Source organism: Cherax quadricarinatus, chromosome 7 (genome assembly GCF_038502225.1).
Source record: "Cherax quadricarinatus isolate ZL_2023a chromosome 7, ASM3850222v1, whole genome shotgun sequence".
In the NCBI taxonomy this organism is placed as follows: Eukaryota; Metazoa; Arthropoda; class Malacostraca; order Decapoda; family Parastacidae; genus Cherax; species Cherax quadricarinatus.
This window is the reverse complement of record NC_091298.1, coordinates 62425804-62445347: the sequence shown is the minus strand read 5'-3', so window position 1 is coordinate 62445347 and position 19544 is coordinate 62425804. Positions and strand designations below refer to the sequence as shown.

The 19544-nt window shown below is 43.4% G+C and overlaps 1 protein-coding gene across 1 annotated transcript in view; it reads right to left on the bottom strand.

Moving 5' to 3' along the window:
- Positions 1-10445: 10445 nt before the first annotated feature.
- LOC128686917 (uncharacterized) overlaps positions 10446-19544 on the bottom strand; it is a 35011-nt gene continuing 25912 nt past the window's right edge. The window contains exons 5-9 of the mRNA XM_053774191.2: positions 15895-16045; positions 14635-14774; positions 14067-14174; positions 13324-13537; positions 10446-12822 (exon numbers count right to left, since the gene is read on the bottom strand). Of these exons, the coding sequence (XP_053630166.2) occupies positions 12759-12822; positions 13324-13537; positions 14067-14174; positions 14635-14774; positions 15895-16045 (677 nt within the window). The 3' untranslated portion in view covers positions 10446-12758. The remainder of the gene's footprint in view (positions 12823-13323; positions 13538-14066; positions 14175-14634; positions 14775-15894; positions 16046-19544) is intronic.

Below are 19544 nucleotides of genomic sequence, written 5' to 3'. Positions count from 1 at the left end.
TTCCTCCTTTCTTATGTTCTTATGTTATATATTTCTCTACACACCGATAGTTCGATGAGTGGAGAAATATATACTGAAATAGATATTGAGGGGAATAGATACATAAAGGTGATACCTCAGACATATTAGGTGTTACAGTTTTGTTTTAAACTTTTAAACATTTAAACGAAATGATTATTATTATTATAATCAAGGGGAAGCGCTAAACCCGGAGGATTATACAGCGCCTGGGGGGAGGGGATGTGGAAGGTATTCAGGCTTAATTCGGGGAACTGGAGCACAGATCCAATTCCCTAAATCAAGAGCCCCTCACCAACATCAAGGAACCTTCCTTGAGGGGTTAAACGAAATGAAATTGCAGATATCTTGTATATAAATAACACATCTTTTGTCTTTTAATCTAATTGGTATACATGATACGTGGCAATATAAACACAAATGCAGTATAATGTGATCCTTTATTGACTACGTTTCGCCCACACAGTGGGCTTTTTCAAGTCACAAACGTAGTCAATAAAGGATCACATTATACTGCATTTGTGTTTATATTGCCATTGTGTCGGTATTTTATACCATTTATTTCCAAACATGATACGTAATCATCTACAAGCTGAACAAATGGTGTATAGTTTGTGGGATGAATCATTTCTACACAGTGATAACACTCCATTTATCACGGAATTCTTGTGGCCTCTTTTTAATAGTTGATCACGGTAGAATGAGATAATAATTCTTTTTCAAGCTGATTGTCTTTGTGGCCAAGTTTGAAGTAGGCGCTGGGAGGCGTGGCTAGGCCAGATAGGTCGCTGGGAGGCGTGGCTAGGCCAGGTAGGTCGCTGGGAGGCGTGGCTAGGCCAGGTAGGTCGCTGGGAGACGTGGCTAGGGTAGATAGCTCGCTGGGAGGCGTGGCTAGGCCAGGTAGGTCGCTGGGAGGCGTGGCTAGGCCAGGTAGGTCGCTGGGAGGCGTGGCTAGGGCAGATAGCTCGCTGGGAGGCGTGGCTAGGCCAGGTAGGTCGCTGGGAGACGTGGCTAGGGCAGATAGCTCGCTGGGAGGCGTGGCTAGGCCAGGTAGGTCGCTGGGAGGCGTGGCTAGGCCAGGTAGGTCGCTGGGAGGCGTGGCTGGGGCAGGTAGGTCGCTGGGAGACGTGGCTAGGGCAGATAGCTCGCTGGGAGGCGTGGCTAGGCCAGATAGCTCGCTGGGAGGCGTGGCTAGGCCAGATAGGTCGCTGGGAGGCGTGGCTAGGCCATGTAGGTCGCTGGGAGGCGTGGTTGGGGCAGGTAGGTCGCTGGGAGACGTGGCTAGGCCAGGTAGGTTGCTGGGAGACATGGCTAGGCCAGGTAGGTCGCTGGGAGGCGTGGCTGGGGCAGGTAGGTCGCTGGGAGGCGTGGTTGGGGCAGGTAGGTCGCTGGGAGACGTGGCTAGGCCAGGTAGGTTGCTGGGAGACATGGCTAGGCCAGGTAGGTCGCTGGGAGGCGTGGCTGGGGCAGGTAGGTCGCTGGGAGGCGTGGTTGGGGCAGGTAGGTCGCTGGGAGACGTGGCTAGGCCAGGTAGGTTGCTGGGAGACATGGCTAGGCCAGGTAGGTCGCTGGGAGGCGTGGCTGGGGCAGGTAGGTCGCTGGGAGGCGCGGTTGGGGCAGGTAGGTCGCTGGGAGACGTGGCTAGGCCAGGTAGGTTGCTGGGAGACATGGCTAGGCCAGGTAGGTCGCTGGGAGGCGTGGCTGGGGCAGGTAGGTCGCTGGGAGACGTGGCTAGGCCAGGTAGGTCGCTGGGAGGCGTGGCTGGGGCAGGTAGGTCGGTGAGAGACGCGGCTAGGCCAGGTAGGTCGCTGGGAGACGTGGCTAGGCCAGGTAGGTCGCTGGGAGGCGTGGCTGGGGCAGGTAGGTCGCTGGGAGACGTGGTTAGGCCAGGTAGGTCGCTGGGAGACGTGGCTAGGCCTGGTAGGTCGCTGGGAGACGTGGCTAGGCCAGGTAGGTCGCTGGGAGGCGTGGCTGGGGCAGGTAGGTCGCTGGGAGACGTGGCTAGGCCAGGTAGGTCGCTGGGAGACGTGGCTAGGCCAGGTAGGTCGCTGGGAGGCGTGGCTGGGGCAGGTAGGTCGCTGGGAGACGTGGCTAGGCCAGGTAGGTCGCTGGGAGACGTGGCTAGGCCAGGTAGGTCGTTGGGAGGCGTGGCTGGGGCAGGTAGGTCGCTGGGAGGCGTGGCTGGGGCAGGTAGGTCGCTGGGAGGCGTGGCTGGGGCAGATAGGTCGCTGGGAGGCGTGGCTGGGGCAGGTAGGTCGCTGGGAGGCGTGGCTAGGCCAGGTAGGTCGCTGGGAGGCGTGGCTAGGCCAGGTAGGTCGCTGGGAGACGTGGCTAGGCCAGGTAGGTCGCTGGGAGGCGTGGCTAGGCCAGGTAGGTCGCTGGGAGACGTGGCTAGGCCAGGTAGGTCGCTGGGAGACGTGGCTAGGCCAGGTAGGTCGCTGGGAGGCGTGGCTAGGCCAGGTAGGTCGCTGGGAGGCGTGGCTAGGCCAGGTAGGTCGCTGGGAGGCGTGGCTAGGCCAGGTAGGTCGCTGGGAGGCGTGGCTAGGCCAGGTAGGTCGCTGGGAGGCGTGGCTAGGCCAGGTAGGCCGCTGGGAGGCGTGGCTAGGCCAGGTAGGTCGGTGGGAGACGTCGCTAGGCCAGGTAGGTCGCTGGGAGGCGTGGCTAGGCCAGGTAGGTCGGTGGGAGACGTGGCTAGGCCAGGTAGGTCGCTGGGAGGCGTGGCTAGGCCAGGTAGGTCGCTGGGAGACGTGGCTAGGCCAGGTAGGTCGCTGGGAGACGTGGCTAGGCCAGGTAGGTCGCTGGGAGGCGTGGCTAGGCCAGGTAGGTCGCTGGGAGACGTGGCTAGGCCAGGTAGGTCGCTGGGAGACGTGGCTAGGCCAGGTAGGTCGCTGGGAGGCGTGGCTAGGCCAGGTAGGTCGGTGGGAGACGTCGCTAGGCCAGGTAGGTCGCTGGGAGGCGTGGCTAGGCCAGGTAGGTCGCTGGGAGACGTGGCTAGGCCAGGTAGGTCGCTGGGAGACGTGGCTAGGCCAGGTAGGTCGCTGGGAGACGTGGCTAGGCCAGGTAGGTCGCTGGGAGACGTGGCTAGGCCAGGTAGGTCGCTGGGAGACGTGGCTAGGCCAGGTAGGTCGCTGGGAGACGTGGCTAGGCCAGGTAGGTCGCTGGGAGACGTGGCTAGGCCAGGTAGGTCGCTGGGAGGCGTGGCTAGGCCAGGTAGGTCGCTGGGAGACGTGGCTAGGCCAGGTAGGTCGCTGGGAGACGTGGCTAGGCCAGGTAGGTCGCTGGGAGGCGTGGCTAGGCCAGGTAGGTCGCTGGGAGACGTGGCTAGGCCAGGTAGGTCGCTGGGAGACGTGGCTAGGCCAGGTAGGTCGCTGGGAGGCGTGGCTAGGCCAGGTAGGTCGGTGGGAGACGTCGCTAGGCCAGGTAGGTCGCTGGGAGGCGTGGCTAGGCCAGGTAGGTCGCTGGGAGACGTGGCTAGGCCAGGTAGGTCGCTGGGAGACGTGGCTAGGCCAGGTAGGTCGCTGGGAGACGTGGCTAGGCCAGGTAGGTCGCTGGGAGACGTGGCTAGGCCAGGTAGGTCGCTGGGAGGCGTGGCTAGGCCAGGTAGGTCGCTGGGAGACGTGGCTAGGCCAGGTAGGTCGCTGGGAGACGTGGCTAGGCCAGGTAGGTCGGTGGGAGACGTGGCTAGGCCAGGTAGGTCGCCTGGTGATATATAACCACCTTGGCTAATGTTACATTAACCTTCGCGGTTACCTTTGACTTTCAAACAAGGTTAGTAGTTATTCGCTAACTGTTTTGTATGACTCATTGTATGTCTGGTATGCAATAGTGTTTTTTTTGTAGTATAAGAGAGCTCACGCACGCATGCACGCGCGCACGCACACACACACACACACACACACACACACACACACACACACACACACACACACACACACACACACACACACACACCTATTAGCGATCAGTGAAGAGGTGGGGCCAGGAGCTATGACTTGACCCAGGCAACCACAAATAGGTGAGTATACACACACACATACACTGGAGAACAGGAGAGATAGGGGAATATGCTAATGGCATATAAAATACTGAGGGGAATTGACAAGGTGGACAGAGACAGGATGCTCCAGAGATGGGACACAGCAATAATTGTCAGGAAGTGGAATAGTCTGGGAAGTAGTGTAGTGGAGGCAGGATCCATACATAATAACAATAATAATAATAATAATAATAATAATAATAATAATAATAATAATAATAATAATAATAATAATATCTTTACTACAAGTACATGTACAAGGTATACAGTCCTAGCTGACATCAGTGACATACTACTATATAGAAAGCCGCTTGTTATGCTCAGCATTTCAGGCAAATTAGGTCAGTGTCCCAGGATGCGACCCACACTAGTCAACTAACACCCAGGTACCCATTTTACTGATGGGGAACATAGACAACAGGCGTAAAGAAACATGCCCAATGTTTCTACTCTGACTTTAAGAAGATGTATGATAAAGCTCATGGAGCAGGAGTGGCCTAGTAGCGACCAGTGAAGAGGCGGGTCCAGGAGCTGTGAATCGACCCCTGCAACCACAACTAGGTGAGTACACACACTTTAAAACTCATAGAGCAGGGAGAGAGTGGTCCTAGCAGCGACCAGCCAAGAGGCGGGGAGAGAAGTTGTGAATCAACTCCTGCAACCACAAATAGGTAAGTACGAACACACACATATGACAGATTTTGTCTTGTTACCTTGTTAAAGCTTTATGACAAAGTAACATGTGTGATAAGAGACAGGCCCGGGGGGAGGGGGGATTTCATTTTCTTAGATTACGAGAAGGCATTTGCTATTGAACCCAACAAAAGACCGGTGAAGAAACATGAGGTGCAGTCGGAAATAATAGGAAATTTACTTATATGAATCAAAGAGTACCTCAGGAGAAAGAAGCAAAGAGGGAATGTGAAAGAAGAGACGTCAGATTGGGGTAGAGTAGATAGCGAGGTTCCGCAAGGATCAGTTTTTAGTTAGTTTAATATGTTTATTATGCACCCCATACCCATCCTGTGGGCGGTAGTCAAAAGATTACAGAGGTACATAATTGGTCCAGGGACTGGACTCCAAAGTTTTGATAGCTGAGCAAGTTACAGAGGTAATGAACTCACAATTTACAAAGGTAATGAACTCACAATTTACAAAGGTAATGAACTCACAATTTACAAAGGTAATGAACTCCAGATAAGTCTGGTCACAATCATGACAAGTTACAAAGGTATTTACAGATTACAGAGGTACGTAATGGGTCCAGGGACTGGGCCCCCAAAGTTTTGATAGCTGAACTAGGTACAAAGGTAATGAGCTCACAAGTTACAAAGGTAATGAATTCTGTAGAATGGTTACTTACGTTTATACTTTGGCTACAATCATGAACAAATTATAGAGTAATGAGCAATTCACACTTCCACACCCGGTCACAACTGTAATGAGTTATTGGTGCAAATATTGATTGTTGAGTCACACACACCACACACACACACACACACACACACACACACACACACACACACACACACACACACACACACACACACACACACACACACACACACACTGGAGGACAGGAGGGTCAGGGGAGACATGATAACGACATATAAAATACTGCGTGGAATAGACAAGGTGGACAAGGACAGGATGTTCCAGGGAGGGGACACAGAAACAAGAGGCCACAATTGGAAGTTGAAGACACAAATGAGTCAGAGAGATAGTAGGAAGTATTTCTTCAGTCACAGAGTTGTAAGGCAGTGGAATAGCCTAGAAAATGACGTAGTGGAGGCAGGAACCATACACAGTTTTAAGACGAGGTTTGATAAAGCTCATGGAGCGGGGAGAGAGAGGGTCTAGTAGCAACCGGTGAAGAGGCGGGGCCAGGAGCTAGGACTCGACCCCTGCACCCACAAATAGGTGAGTACAAATAGGTGAGTATACACACACACACACACACACACACACTTTAGTTTAATATCTTTATGCACCCCATACCCATCCTGTGGGCGGTAGTCAAAAGATTACAAAGGTACATAATGGGTCCAGTGACTGGACCCCAAGGATCATTATTAGGTCCTCTGTTTTTTCGTTTATGTGAATGACTTTCCAGATGCGATTGATTCATGACGTAAAACCGATGAGAAGAAAAACAAGAGTACAAGGAAACGCTCCAAATGGATTTGGACAAAATGCAAGACTGGTTAGTTAAATGGTTGTTTGATTTTAATTCCAGTGAATGCAAGGTCATAAAGAATGGGGGAAAAGCAAGAACGGTAGCGGGGTATAGTCTGGGAACAGAAGCTGCAGACCTCACTCTAAGAGAAAGACCTAAAAATGACCATAGTGCCTGGTATATTACCCGAGACTCACAGCCCAATGCTTGTCTGGCTAAACTAAGAATAGCCTTCAGGACTCAACATTTCTGCGGGCCCCTCTATGCAAAATATGTCAGGGCCATCTTGGAACATGCAACACTAGTATGAGACCTGCACCTGAAAATAAAATCTTAAAAAACTGGAGAAAGTGCAGAAGTGTGGAACAAGGCTTGTTCCTGAGCTAAAGGGCTTGAGCTACGGGGAGAGGTAAACAGAAATGACTAAGCAACAGTGAAGGATAATAACGAGGGGAGATATAAAAACATACAAAATACTCAGGGGAATTGACAGAGTAGACAAGGACAGGTTGAGTGGCGAGAAATGGGAACTCTGGGATGTTAGGAAGTATTTCTTCAGTCTCAGAGTGGTTGGAAAGTAGAATGATCTTGGTGAGGAAGTGGTGGAGGTAGCTTTCATACATAATTTCAAGAGCAGGTCTGATAGAACCCCCGAGGCTAAGAGGGAATTAATCAGAGGAGCGGCAAGTTAAAAGCAGGATCAGGATCTGATAATCGACTCCTGCATCCACAAATAAGTGAGTATACAGGGAATCTGTTCTTTCAAGAAATTCACAAGAGCTCGCAACAGCATGAGGAAATGCAACAACAATGATGAAAAAATGCTTAAGTTTATATTCAGGAGTGACAATACGATCACAAGCTCTAGAAAATAGATGCTTTCAACTGAGACTTGAAAGCATGAACAGATTCCTGACTCAACAGACTAGCAACTTTCTGAAAAATCTAGGAGCTATGTAAGAATATGCTCTTCCTGGGAATGACTTCACTCCAACAGCACGAGGTTCTTTAGTCTAAAAGTGTCCGCGGTAATTCACAGGAACATTCCCGAGCCCGATGTAAAAGATTAAAGCATATTAGGAAGATACTTGAGTTTAAGCTTAATACCTTTGATAGGGAGCCAATGCAGCTGATACTAGAAGGGACGAAATCAGCAGCCCTTCCATAGCTTCAAGGCACCTACTCCCCATGGGGCATCACACAATAACGTCTGTGGTATTTGCGTGTTTGGCACCCCTCAAGGAAGGTTCCTTGATGTTGGTGAGGGGCTCTTGATTTAGGGAATTGGATCTGTGCTCCAGTTCCCCGAATTAAGCCTGAATGCCTTCCACATCCCCCCCCCAGGCGCTGTATAATCCTCCGGGTTTAGCGCTTCCCCCTTGATTATAATAATAATAATGCGTGTTTGGCAAATATAAGATTAGATTTTAAGCCTCAACATTCACGACACCACATTTTGGAATACATATCACGAACATGGAACCAACCAGGTGAAGGTATCATACAATATTTATATAATATAATATATATAATTAACAGACACACCTACCAGGGCACTCATTCATTATTAATATCAGCAATATAGTTGTGGGAGTTGCATATTAAGTGAGGGTGAGGCTACTGATACCTCATAAGAGACTCTCAGGCTACCAATATTCCTCTCAAAAATTTGGCGATTCAGTCACATTATTATAATTATTATTTGATAATAATAATAATAATAATAATTATTATTATTGTTATATTAATTTGGAAGTGGTAAACTGGTATGGTCCCATAACACCCTGGGAATGAGAAGTTATCAGGTTTGATCCAAGGAAGAGGAGGGTAGCTCCAGTTCCTGGATGAAGAGCTCCTTACCTGGGAAGGAATGAGACATGGTCACAGCAATATGGTGTGGCTCATCTACATTCAAGGCACTTACACCATGGTCAGGCGCACCCCACAACTCTATACGGGGCCACAAACCCGGATCCATTGATTTTTTTCCACAGTTGATCCGAGGAATTGGAGCTCCTCCCCAGCCTTGGATTGAACCTCTGTAGGACCCCTATGGGTTTAATGCTGCCCCATGATTGTAATAACATAAGTGTAATAATTGAATTCAACAAGATTACATCCCCAGGTACTATATGGCCCATGTGGTTTTTAGTGCTTTGCCATAAATATAATTATAATATATGATAGGAGCTCTTACCCTACCTCAGTTCTGTCTATTGTATACTGCAGCTCAACTCAGAATACAACTTTCAACAGTTGACTAACATTCAGGTGCCTTTTATCTGCTGGATGAGAAAGGGCAGCAGGTGTAAGATTAACACCCAGGGTAGCACCTGTTTTTTGCTAGGTGAACAAGTGTAGCAGGTATAGGGAAATTAACACCCAGGGTAGCACCTGTTTTTTGCTAGGTGAACGAGTGTAGCAGGTATAAGGAGATAAACACCCGGGTACTTTATATACTACTAGATGAGCATGAGCAGCAAGTATAATTAGGTAATACTAAACCTCTTATCTGAGATGAGATTTTTTATATATTGTGATTCCATATTATTAAAATTGTTCATGGAAAAGTATTATCTTGTAGTTTATACATCACCAGGGAAATGGAAAGTAAGGAGGTATAATTCGAGGAAGGAGAGGTTAACTCCAATTCCTTTGATCAACTGCCCTTCATCAGCATTAAGGTACTCCCAGTAAAGGGAGCTCCTTAATATACAGGAGAGCCCCACTTTATAGTGCTTCTCTTTACGGCATTTTGCTAGTGCAGCAATTATCAGTTATACCCATTCTTTACTTATTCAGACTTCCTACAATATATTCACCACTCACTATAAGCTAAGGATAAAAATACCTTAAAGTATGTAATGTGTGTATATATAGTATATGCATTTTTTAGGCCTAGCTCTGTTGCTCACTTAATATATGATAGTGTAAGGATGTTATCAGGTTTTATATGCATTTGAAAATGAAAAACGAATGTTTCATTTTACAGCAATTTTCACTTTACAGTGGTAGCCTGGAACCTAACCAGCTGTATAAGTGGGGTCCTTCTGTATGTGTAGTGTGACCTAATTGTAAGTAAAAGTAGCAAGACATGCCTGAAACCTTGCCTGCTTGAGACAGAAAAAAGACACCAGCAATCCTACCATCATTTAAAACAATTACAAGCTTCCATTTTACACTCACTTGGCAGGACAGTAGTACTTCCCAGCAACTGCCCAGGGAAGTACTACTGTCCTGCCAAGTGAGTGTAAAACGGAAGCTTGTAATTGTTTTAAATGATGGTAGGATTGCTGGTGTCTTTTTTCTGTCTCAAGCAGGCAAGGTTTCAGGCATGTCTTGCTACTTTTACTTACAATTAGGTCACACTACACATACAGAAGGACCCCACTTATACAGCTGGTTAGGTTCCAGGCTACCACTGAACACTTCACTTCCCAGTGGGTTTAGCTCTCACTCACGAATACAGTAATGCTGAGGTTACTGAAACATAAGTACGTACATGTACAAACGTATGTATACACACCCCTCTGGGTTTTCTTCTATTTTGCTTACTAGTTCTTGTCGTTTTTTATTTCCTCTTATCTCCATGGGAGAGTGGAACAGAATTCTTCATCCATAAGCCATGTGTATCGTAAGAGGCAACTAAAATGCCGGGAGCAAGAGGCTAGTAACCCCCTTCTGTATACATTACTAGAGGTAAAAAGAGAAACTTCGTTTTTCGTTTTGAGCCACCCTGCTTTGGTGGGATACAGCCGGTTTGTTGAAAGAAGAATTATATATGGAGAAGTATTAAACCAACGGGGATCACACAGTCTGGGGAATGAGGGACCATCAGATTTGATCCAAGGAAGTGGAGGATACCTCCAATTCCATGACCAAGGCCCTTCCTTTGAAGGGATTAAAATGCATTAAATAATTAGGAATTTCAAATTGCAGTACCAGTACCTGTACATAATTTGACAAGGAATGGCTATTTGCTGTTTTGAGTAGGGTAATAATTTGTTTTATAAAGATTTTTTATCTATGACATAAAACTAAAAGGATAAAATAAAAATAATAAATGTTTAATAATAATCTGCATAAAGTTCTCATGAAGGGCATATAATGATGAAAGTAAAATATGTTGTTAAAGCACTTTTTTTTTAATATTGTATATGACAAGTGGCAGGTATACATTCCATTCAATGAAGGAAATAAAATTCCATGTGTTATTTAGCAATTTTTATTATGTTTGCACAATGATAAATGGCAGTACCATAATATGCTGACTGAATGAGTCATGCATCGCACTTTGTTTTAGACATTGTGTAAATATTTATTACAAAGTTCAGAAAAGTACAAAGAATTCTTACTTAACCAAACACTTAACATTTTCATTTTGAAAGCTGCAATGGAGTTAGTTACTCTTTCTGGCACTGTATCTTGTATCATCACGAGCACAAAGAAAAATTATGAAAAATTCTTTCCAGATCTTGAAAAATGCTAAAGACCTTCACAAGAATCATGCTGACAAAGATGCCATGCTTAATTCTTAGATAATTTTAAGATAAAATTTACACACGTTAGTATGATTATCATTAGAATACTGACACAGTGTATGCAAGAGCATCATCTTAATATATGCAGAAAACAAAAGTATCCTCTATTACATAACACTTACTGACCTCAAAGAGAGCATTATGGGCATTACAATAAATATTTTTTTTAGCTACATAGAACACAGATTTGCTCTTAATAAAAAATTACATTGTAAGAAAAATGTTCACAGATCCATCATCTTTAGCATGAAGTAAATGCAAAATTAAAAAAAAAAGAACCAAAATTGCAAAATCTCTTACGAATTTTCTGACTTCTTGCAACGTCTTCGTCAGAACAATAGGACTTTTCCTAGATTTAGAGGATAGTGACAAATTCAAAATCTTCAGCAAACATTCTAATATTTGTCAACAGTTTTATATCTTATCTCTTACAAAACGAAAAATCTGGCATCCCTGACGAAATCCAGATTTTCAGTTTCCCCATATGCTGTACTTTTCACAAACTAAACCAAATTGTAATTCCCAAATTTCTATAAAATGTAATACATAATAGTTTTGCCATCGGCTATTTCTCACCAAGGCAGGTAGCCCAGAGATAATACATTGACCATTGCTTGCTCCCTAGCTCTTTCCAAAGGGCACATATGTAATCCAATGACAGTCCACCCACCTACCATAACCACCACAATCCCACCTTCATTATTCCACTGATAATTCGTCTTCCCCCTTAAGTACTTATCCTCCTGTAACCACATGTTGTGCAGGTACCTGGTGATGCTTGAGGCACCTAGCTCGTCAGTCAAGCCTCCGCCTGTGTACCACACATATGTAACTGAAGGTATCAATACACAATGGCTGTGTTGCCTGCTTAGTTTTTATTAAACTACCATACATTTCTCCTTTGGTGGAATGCAGCTGGTGTGTTGAAAGAACATTTCTTTTATGTCCTCTTTATTATTTTCATGCTTGCTATCCTTTTTTCCAACATTTGCTCATACCTCTCACCAACTATCTCTTAATTTAATTAATTCACTTATCCTTTTACCTACTGACATAATCTACCCTGCCTTGGGCTCCTTCCTCTTGCTCTAATTACCACAAAATACCTGGTAATTACTGATAATATACATCAGACTTCTGTACAAACATGTACTATACCTTTTATCTGCCAGCACATACTGTACTCTAGCAGACTACCTTCGTTTTACACTTCATCATGCCTCGTATACATATTTATCCTGTTACCACATGGTATTCGAAACTTTCTTAACACACCTTCTACAACAGTGTCTTTATCCATCCAAAAAACTGGAATGTCAAAGGAACTGGCTTGAAGGAAAGCAGTGTTCAAAACCACACCCATCTCTTCATGGTGTAATTATCCAGATTCACTTTTCTTTTTTATCTTTTCTGACTGTTGCCTCATCTAGTATATCTTCATTTCTGCTTTGTTTCTCCTTGCTGGTCATGGACATTAGCTAGTGGGATTAGACTGAGGATACAAAACACACTGCTGTAGAAGATATTAGCAAGAAATACTTCCATGTTTGGAAACTCAATTAATTTTTGTATATACTGTACCAGGAGTGTTCATGTTGGTAGAATTACCAACAATATGCTAAGTAAAAGGACACAAGTGCAACTAATGTGACATATTGTTGTGTCCTTTTATGTACCAGGATGGACATTAATAATAAGAGAATGGTTGACTTAGATTTTACCTTTCATTTTGGTGGGCCAACATAATTCAACAAGTGCAAGAAAATACTGCAATTTGTTTATAACATTTTAACAAATGGTAAGTAATTTTAATTTTTAGTTGTTTAGTGTACTGTAACAAATTCACAAATAATAATGAATATTTAGCACACAATTCTCTTGTTATGAACTGCATGATACAAAATACAGTATATTATAATAATTTTACTTGAAAAATAAGCAATAATATTTCCCTTGCTCGATTATGGATTGTAGATATGATGTGTTGTCAGACTTTAGGCCAAGCAAGGAGGACTTTTTCCAGGGGAACAGTCACCACACTTCCTTGCAACCTGAAACACAAGCTAACTGTATTAATACTGAAAATCATATATTTACTGTACTACATATATGAATGAGTTTTCACATCAGTTAAGTCTCTACTTATAGCTTTAATTTGTATAATTACTGTAATGTATATAACAAACAGCTATGCTGTTTCAAATTGTTATATACAGTACCGTAATTATAAATTATTTTGAAGCCATGATAATAAATTATTTTGAAGCCAACTTTTTTATTTCAGAAGGAGATCTATGTGGAGTGATATACTGTATATTAAATTATGGATTCATTTTTCATTTAATATATACTATTATGTTTAAGTGTACAGTATCTGAAAGGAACTTTACTTTACTTTAAATGGGGATAATTTGGTTATGTCGCCCTATCCCCAGATTGTCTTTTGCATCCTCCTGTTTCAACCATAATAAAAGGAATGGCCGAACTGTTCATTTCAACATGGCTACATATGCTCAGTGTCATAACCCAATATGACCTCTGCTCATTCTCACCTGTTTGGTTCACTCAGCAGAATGACTGTCACAGTAGCACAGGAAATAGGGTCAGAAATATGACGATTCTTGTCAATGATCTGCCGTGAAGACTTTTGATTTGTCAGGACTCTAGCTACAGCTACTCCTCCACCTGGTGCTAGCACCTTTACCTGCTGGCCAGGAGACAGCTGATCACCACGGTATGGCAGGTATGGACGCCCACTGCTGGCAGCTGTGGAACAAAATTATCTGTAGCATTGTGAATCTTCAATGTCATTTGATAATCCCTTGATAAATGAAACAAAAATTAGTAAAACCATTCTGAAATATATATAGCAAAGAATTACTGTACATCATATGAAGTAAGCCAATACAGATACTATATTTAAAATTCATCAGTGGCCCTCCTTTACACAAGAAAAGTGAAATTTTTATTATGTTTATGCCATTCACTTTTTCACACCTATAACTGTACTAGTTCTGATAATGACTGGATAAAATGTTCATCAGTTTAATGAATAAATGGAAAACCAATTACCTTCTTATGAACTATTGAAAAGAAAGAGATTAACAGTAATTTAAGAGTGTACTGTATTAAGATGTTTTAATAAATACAGTACAAGTGACTCACGAAATCGTAATGACCGTGGTATGGTCAGTACAAGTGGGTATAAACACATTTCACAACGGCACTCCAAATTGCAGTACAAACATGGTCAAGACAGATAAATCCTGCTGTAAAGTTTCAGCACACAACTAACCTAAACTAGTAGAATCAGCTTCACTTCTCCAAGCACTGAATCCTCCCTGGTGTGAACGTGTTCTCCGCCTCTGCTGTTTGTGCCGTTTTCTCTGTGGCATATCCCTGTCTGTTGACAGACTCATGGATTTTATTATGAGAGATAAATAACAATGCAATACCACTATTACACCTATCACTTCAAATTATGGTATACTATAATATTATGAAATGTACTCTGTCAGTACAGTAAATCAATCATGAGCTAAGAACTACAATGCATTCGGTATCCAAAGTTATGTAATTCCACTCTATAGAATATGTGTTTATCTATTCTTAACCTTATTACAGTTAATTTTAAAATTTAAAGTTTAATTTTGGTAATTTGACATTCTAAAGATCTTGCATGTACAGTAATCTTTTCCTTTGTATTGCAACTTTATACCTGGAGGACAATTTAAGTCTTTCCAAGCTATTATTATTTATGTTTATTTTGCTTCCACATTTTTGCAGAAAAAATACACTCATCAGTTGTTCACCAGCCACTTGGCCATATTTATCTTTTGTATGTATAAAAGTTCAGTACATACCATGAGCAGGAGGATAAATATGGTAAATGTTTGGGTCCAGGGGTGTAGTGGTGATATGCTCTGCTTCATCAATAAGAGAGTCTGTTGAGCCACCACTGTCACTATCCCAGTACAACCCCTTCCGCCTAGCACCACTGCCACTTTGGAAAAAAAAGGCAAAAATCTTAGAATAATAATAATAATATCTTTATTTCTACAAGTACATGTACAAGGTATACAGGCCTAGCTGACATCAATGACATACTACTACAGTATATAGAAAGCCGCTTGTTATGCAGAGCATTTCGGGCAAATTAGGTCAGTTTTATCCCAGGATGTGACCCACACCATTCGATTAACACCCAGGTACCGATTTTATACTGATGGGTGAACATGGACACCAGATGTCTATGGAAACACGTCCTAATGTTATCCAGCCGTACTGGGGATTCGAGCCCTGGACCTCAGTGTGTAAGCTGAGTGCACTAGTGATCAAGCTATGGGACACCGTGCATTAAGAAAAAATACAAATACAGTACTATATGTATTAAAAGGATTTGGAGATCAGGGCTGTCAGTATGAATAAATGGGAGAGATCAAGACTGTCAGTAAGTATAAATTGGAGATCAGGACTGTCGGCAAGTGTAAAAGAGTAGGATTATCGCTATGTATCAAGCTAATGTGCATCAGTTGCTGCGTGATCTAAACATTGTGTACCTGTACCCCATAAGCTCAGCCCCCTCCATGTCAGTGCACTCAAAAGCATTTGAAATATCTTTGATGCAGTTAAATATTGGCATTTGAGTTTAAATCCAACCTGCAGAGGCATTCAAAGTTATTGTATGAAAACTAATACATGTACAGTAATCTAATATCTTTAATAAAGTGGCAAATTGACACCTACAAAGCCCACAGAGGATAGTACAGCCTGTATATGCAAAATGGAGAGAATAGAGCTGTTTGCATGTGTGAATTCACTTAAATTTCATGACAAAAAAAATTAATACAATACAAGTGCTGTAGGTGAATTTATAAACATGCTACATGTGGCAAAAATGAGGAAATAAATTAAATTGCAATAATTAAAGATAACCAAGACAAACTTAAAAATACAGTATAAGCTGAAATAAAAAATATCTAGAAATGTTAAGGATCCCTATGGGACTAAGATACACTTGTGATAATATTGAATTTTTTTTTTTTTTGTCCACAGACAGTACAGTGACCTACTGACTCATGTAAGATGGTATGTAACAAGAAAGGAACTGCATGATGATTCACCTGCCAACCATCACATCAAAGGCAGAGTGGGCATGTGAGGGCCCAGGGTTGGTTTCAGAGAATCGTGGGGTGTGAGTAAGACCAGGGTGGTTGATGGTTGGATATTGCAGGTCTGGAAGGCTGGAGACACTGCGGATGCTTGATCCACCACCTGCCAAAATTAGGTTAATATAGGATTTTAAGTACACAATGCCATATGACCACTCATGTATTACAGGAGCTTTATACATTAAGGATTAGCATTCCTGCAAAGGGATATTAATAGACAATGATACTACAATATATGAATGTCTTAATAATAATAATAATAATAATAATGTTTGCACAGAACTGCTTAATGCCTCAAATGATGTAGTGGAAGTTTTAGCAGTAAAGGTCGAGAACCAAAACCTAGTCATTGTGGTAGTCTACAAGCCTCTGGATGCAACATCCCAGCAATTCCAGGAACAGCTGTTAAAAATTGACCACTGTCTGGAAAATCTTCCAGCTCCTGCACCCAACATCTTGCTCCTGGGGGATTTCAACTTAAGGCACCTAAAATGGAGGAATATAGCAAATAATATTGTTGCAGTAATAACACCAGGAGGCAGCTCTGATGAAAACTCACACTCACACAAGCTTTTAAATCTCTGCACAAAATTCAATTTAAACCAGCAAATAATAGAGCCTACTAGAATGGAGAATACACTAGACCTCATCTTCACTAACAGTGATGATCTGATAAGAAATGTCACCATATCAAAAACAATATACTCAGATCACAACATAATTGAGGTTCAGACATGTATGCGCAGAGCCCCAGACCGACAAAATGAGATTAGTCACGAGGGAGCATTCACCAAATTCAACTTCAATAACAAAAACATAAAGTGGGACCAAGTAAACCAAGTCCTAACCGATATAAGCTGGGAAGATATACTAAGCAACACAGACCCCAACTTATGCCTAGAACAGATTAACTTGGTGGCACTCGATGTATGCACAAGACTTATTCCTCTAAGAAAAAGGAGGAGTAGATGTAAAATAGAAAGAGACAGGCGCTCTCTTTACAGGCAATGGAAAAGAATAACAGAGCGGCTAAAAGAGGTCAATCTATCTGAAATGCGTAGGGAGACACTGGTCAGAGAAATAGCAAACATCGAACTTAAGCTAAAGGAATCTTATAGGAGTCAGGAATCGCGGGAAGAACTAAAAGCCATAAATGAAATCGAAAGAAACCCAAAGTATTTCTTCTCCTATGCCAAATCAAAGTCGAGAACAACGTCCAGTATTGGGCCCTTACTTAAACAAGATGGGTCCTACACAGATGACAGCAAGGAAATGAGTGAGCTACTCAAGTCCCAATATGACTCAGTTTTTAGCAAGCCACTAACCAGACTGAGAGTTGAAGATCAAAATTACTTTTTTATGAGAGAGCCACAGAATTTGGTTAACACAAGCCTATCTGATGTTATCCTGATGCCAAATGACTTCGAACAGGCAATAAATGACATGCCCATGCACTCTGCCCCAGGGCCAGACTCATGGAACTCCGTGTTCATCAAGAACTGCAAGAAGCCCCTATCACGAGCCTTTACCATCCTATGGAGAGGGAGCATGGACACGGGGGTCATCCCACAGTTACTAAAAACAACAGACATAGCCCCACTCCACAAAGGGGGCAGTAAAGCAACAGCAAAGAACTACAGACCGATAGCACTAACATCCCATATCATAAAAATCTTTGAAAGAGTCCTAAGAAGCAAGATCACCACCCATCTAGAAACCCATCAGTTACACAACCCAGGGCAACATGGGTTTAGAACAGGTCGCTCCTGTCTGTCTCAACTATTGGATCACTACGACAAGGTCCTAGATGCACTAGAAGACAAAAAGAATGCAGATGTAATATATACAGACTTTGCAAAAGCCTTTGACAAGTGTGACCATGGCGTAATAGCGCACAAAATGCGTGCTAAAGGAATAACAGGAAAAGTCGGTCGATGGATCTATAATTTCCTCACTAACAGAACACAGAGAGTAGTAGTCAACAGAGTAAAGTCCGAGGCAGGCACGGTGAAAAGCTCTGTTCCACAAGGCACAGTACTCGCTCCCATCTTGTTCCTCATCCTCATATCTGACATAGACAAGGATGTCAGCCACAGCACCATGTCTTCCTTTGCAGATGACACCCGAATCTGCATGACAGTGTCTTCCATTGCAGACACTGCAAGGCTCCAGGCGGACATCAACCAAATCTTTCAGTGGGCTGCAGAAAACAATATGAAGTTCAACGATGAGAAATTTCAATTACTCAGATATGGTAAACACGAGGAAATTAAATCTTCATCAGAGTACAAAACAAATTCTGGCCACAAAATAGAGCGAAACACCAACGTCAAAGACCTGGGAGTGATCATGTCGGAGGATCTCACCTTCAAGGACCATAACATTGTATCGATCGCATCTGCTAGAAAAATGACAGGATGGATAATGAGAACCTTCAAAACGAGGGAGGCCAAGCCCATGATGACACTCTTCAGGTCACTTGTTCTATCTAGGCTGGAATATTGCTGCACACTAACAGCACCTTTCAAGGCAGGTGAAATTGCTGACCTAGAAAATGTACAGAGAACCTTCACGGCTCGCATAACGGAGATAAAACACCTCAATTACTGGGAGCGCTTGAGGTTCCTGAACCTGTATTCCCTGGAACGCAGGCGGGAGAGATACATGATTATATACACCTGGAAAATCCTAGAGGGACTTACCGAACTTGCACACGAAATCACTCACTACGAAAGCAAAAGACTTGGCAGACGATGCAACATCCCCCCAATGAAAAGCAGGGGTGTCACTAGCACGTTAAGAGACCATACAATAAGTGTCAGGGGCCCGAGACTGTTCAACTGCCTCCCAGCATACATAAGGGGGATTACCAACAGACCCCTGGCAGTCTTCAAGCTGGCACTGGACAAGCACCTAAAGTCGGTTCCTGATCAGCCGGGCTGTGGCTCGTACGTTGGTTTGCGTGCAGCCAGCAGTAACAGCCTGGTTGATCAGGCTCTGATCCACCAGGAGGCCTGGTCACAGACCGGGCCGCGGGGGCATTGACCCCCGGAACTCTCTCCAGGTAAACTCCAGGTATAATCAAGTGAAGTGGTAAACTCAAAAGGGTCATACAACACTGCCATGGATGTCAGATAAACTGATAAAAAAAAGTTCTTAATGTAAAATTGTTATTTTTCCTAACAGTTTTATTTAAAACCTAACATTATTATTCTTGTTTTATTAATTTTTTTGTAAGTATGTACGTATTATTATTCTCTTGGGGAATGCTAATTTTATAAGGGTTTTACAGTGCATGGGAAATTGAATACAACCGAGTCTGATCCAATAAACAGAAGAACAGATCCAATTCCTTGGACCAAGAACCCCTCACCAGCATCACTGCACCTCTCCTGAAGGGTTCAAGCTTTTTCTACATGATTTACATCATTCCCCATCATAATTCAAGGCTAACCAATTATCAGTTACATGCATAATGAAGGATGAGGGTAATAGTATTATTATAATACTGTAATCATGGGGGAGCGCTAAACCCGTAGGATTATACAGCGCCTGTGGGGAGGGAAATGGAAGGTATTCAGGCTCAGTTCAGGGAACTGAAG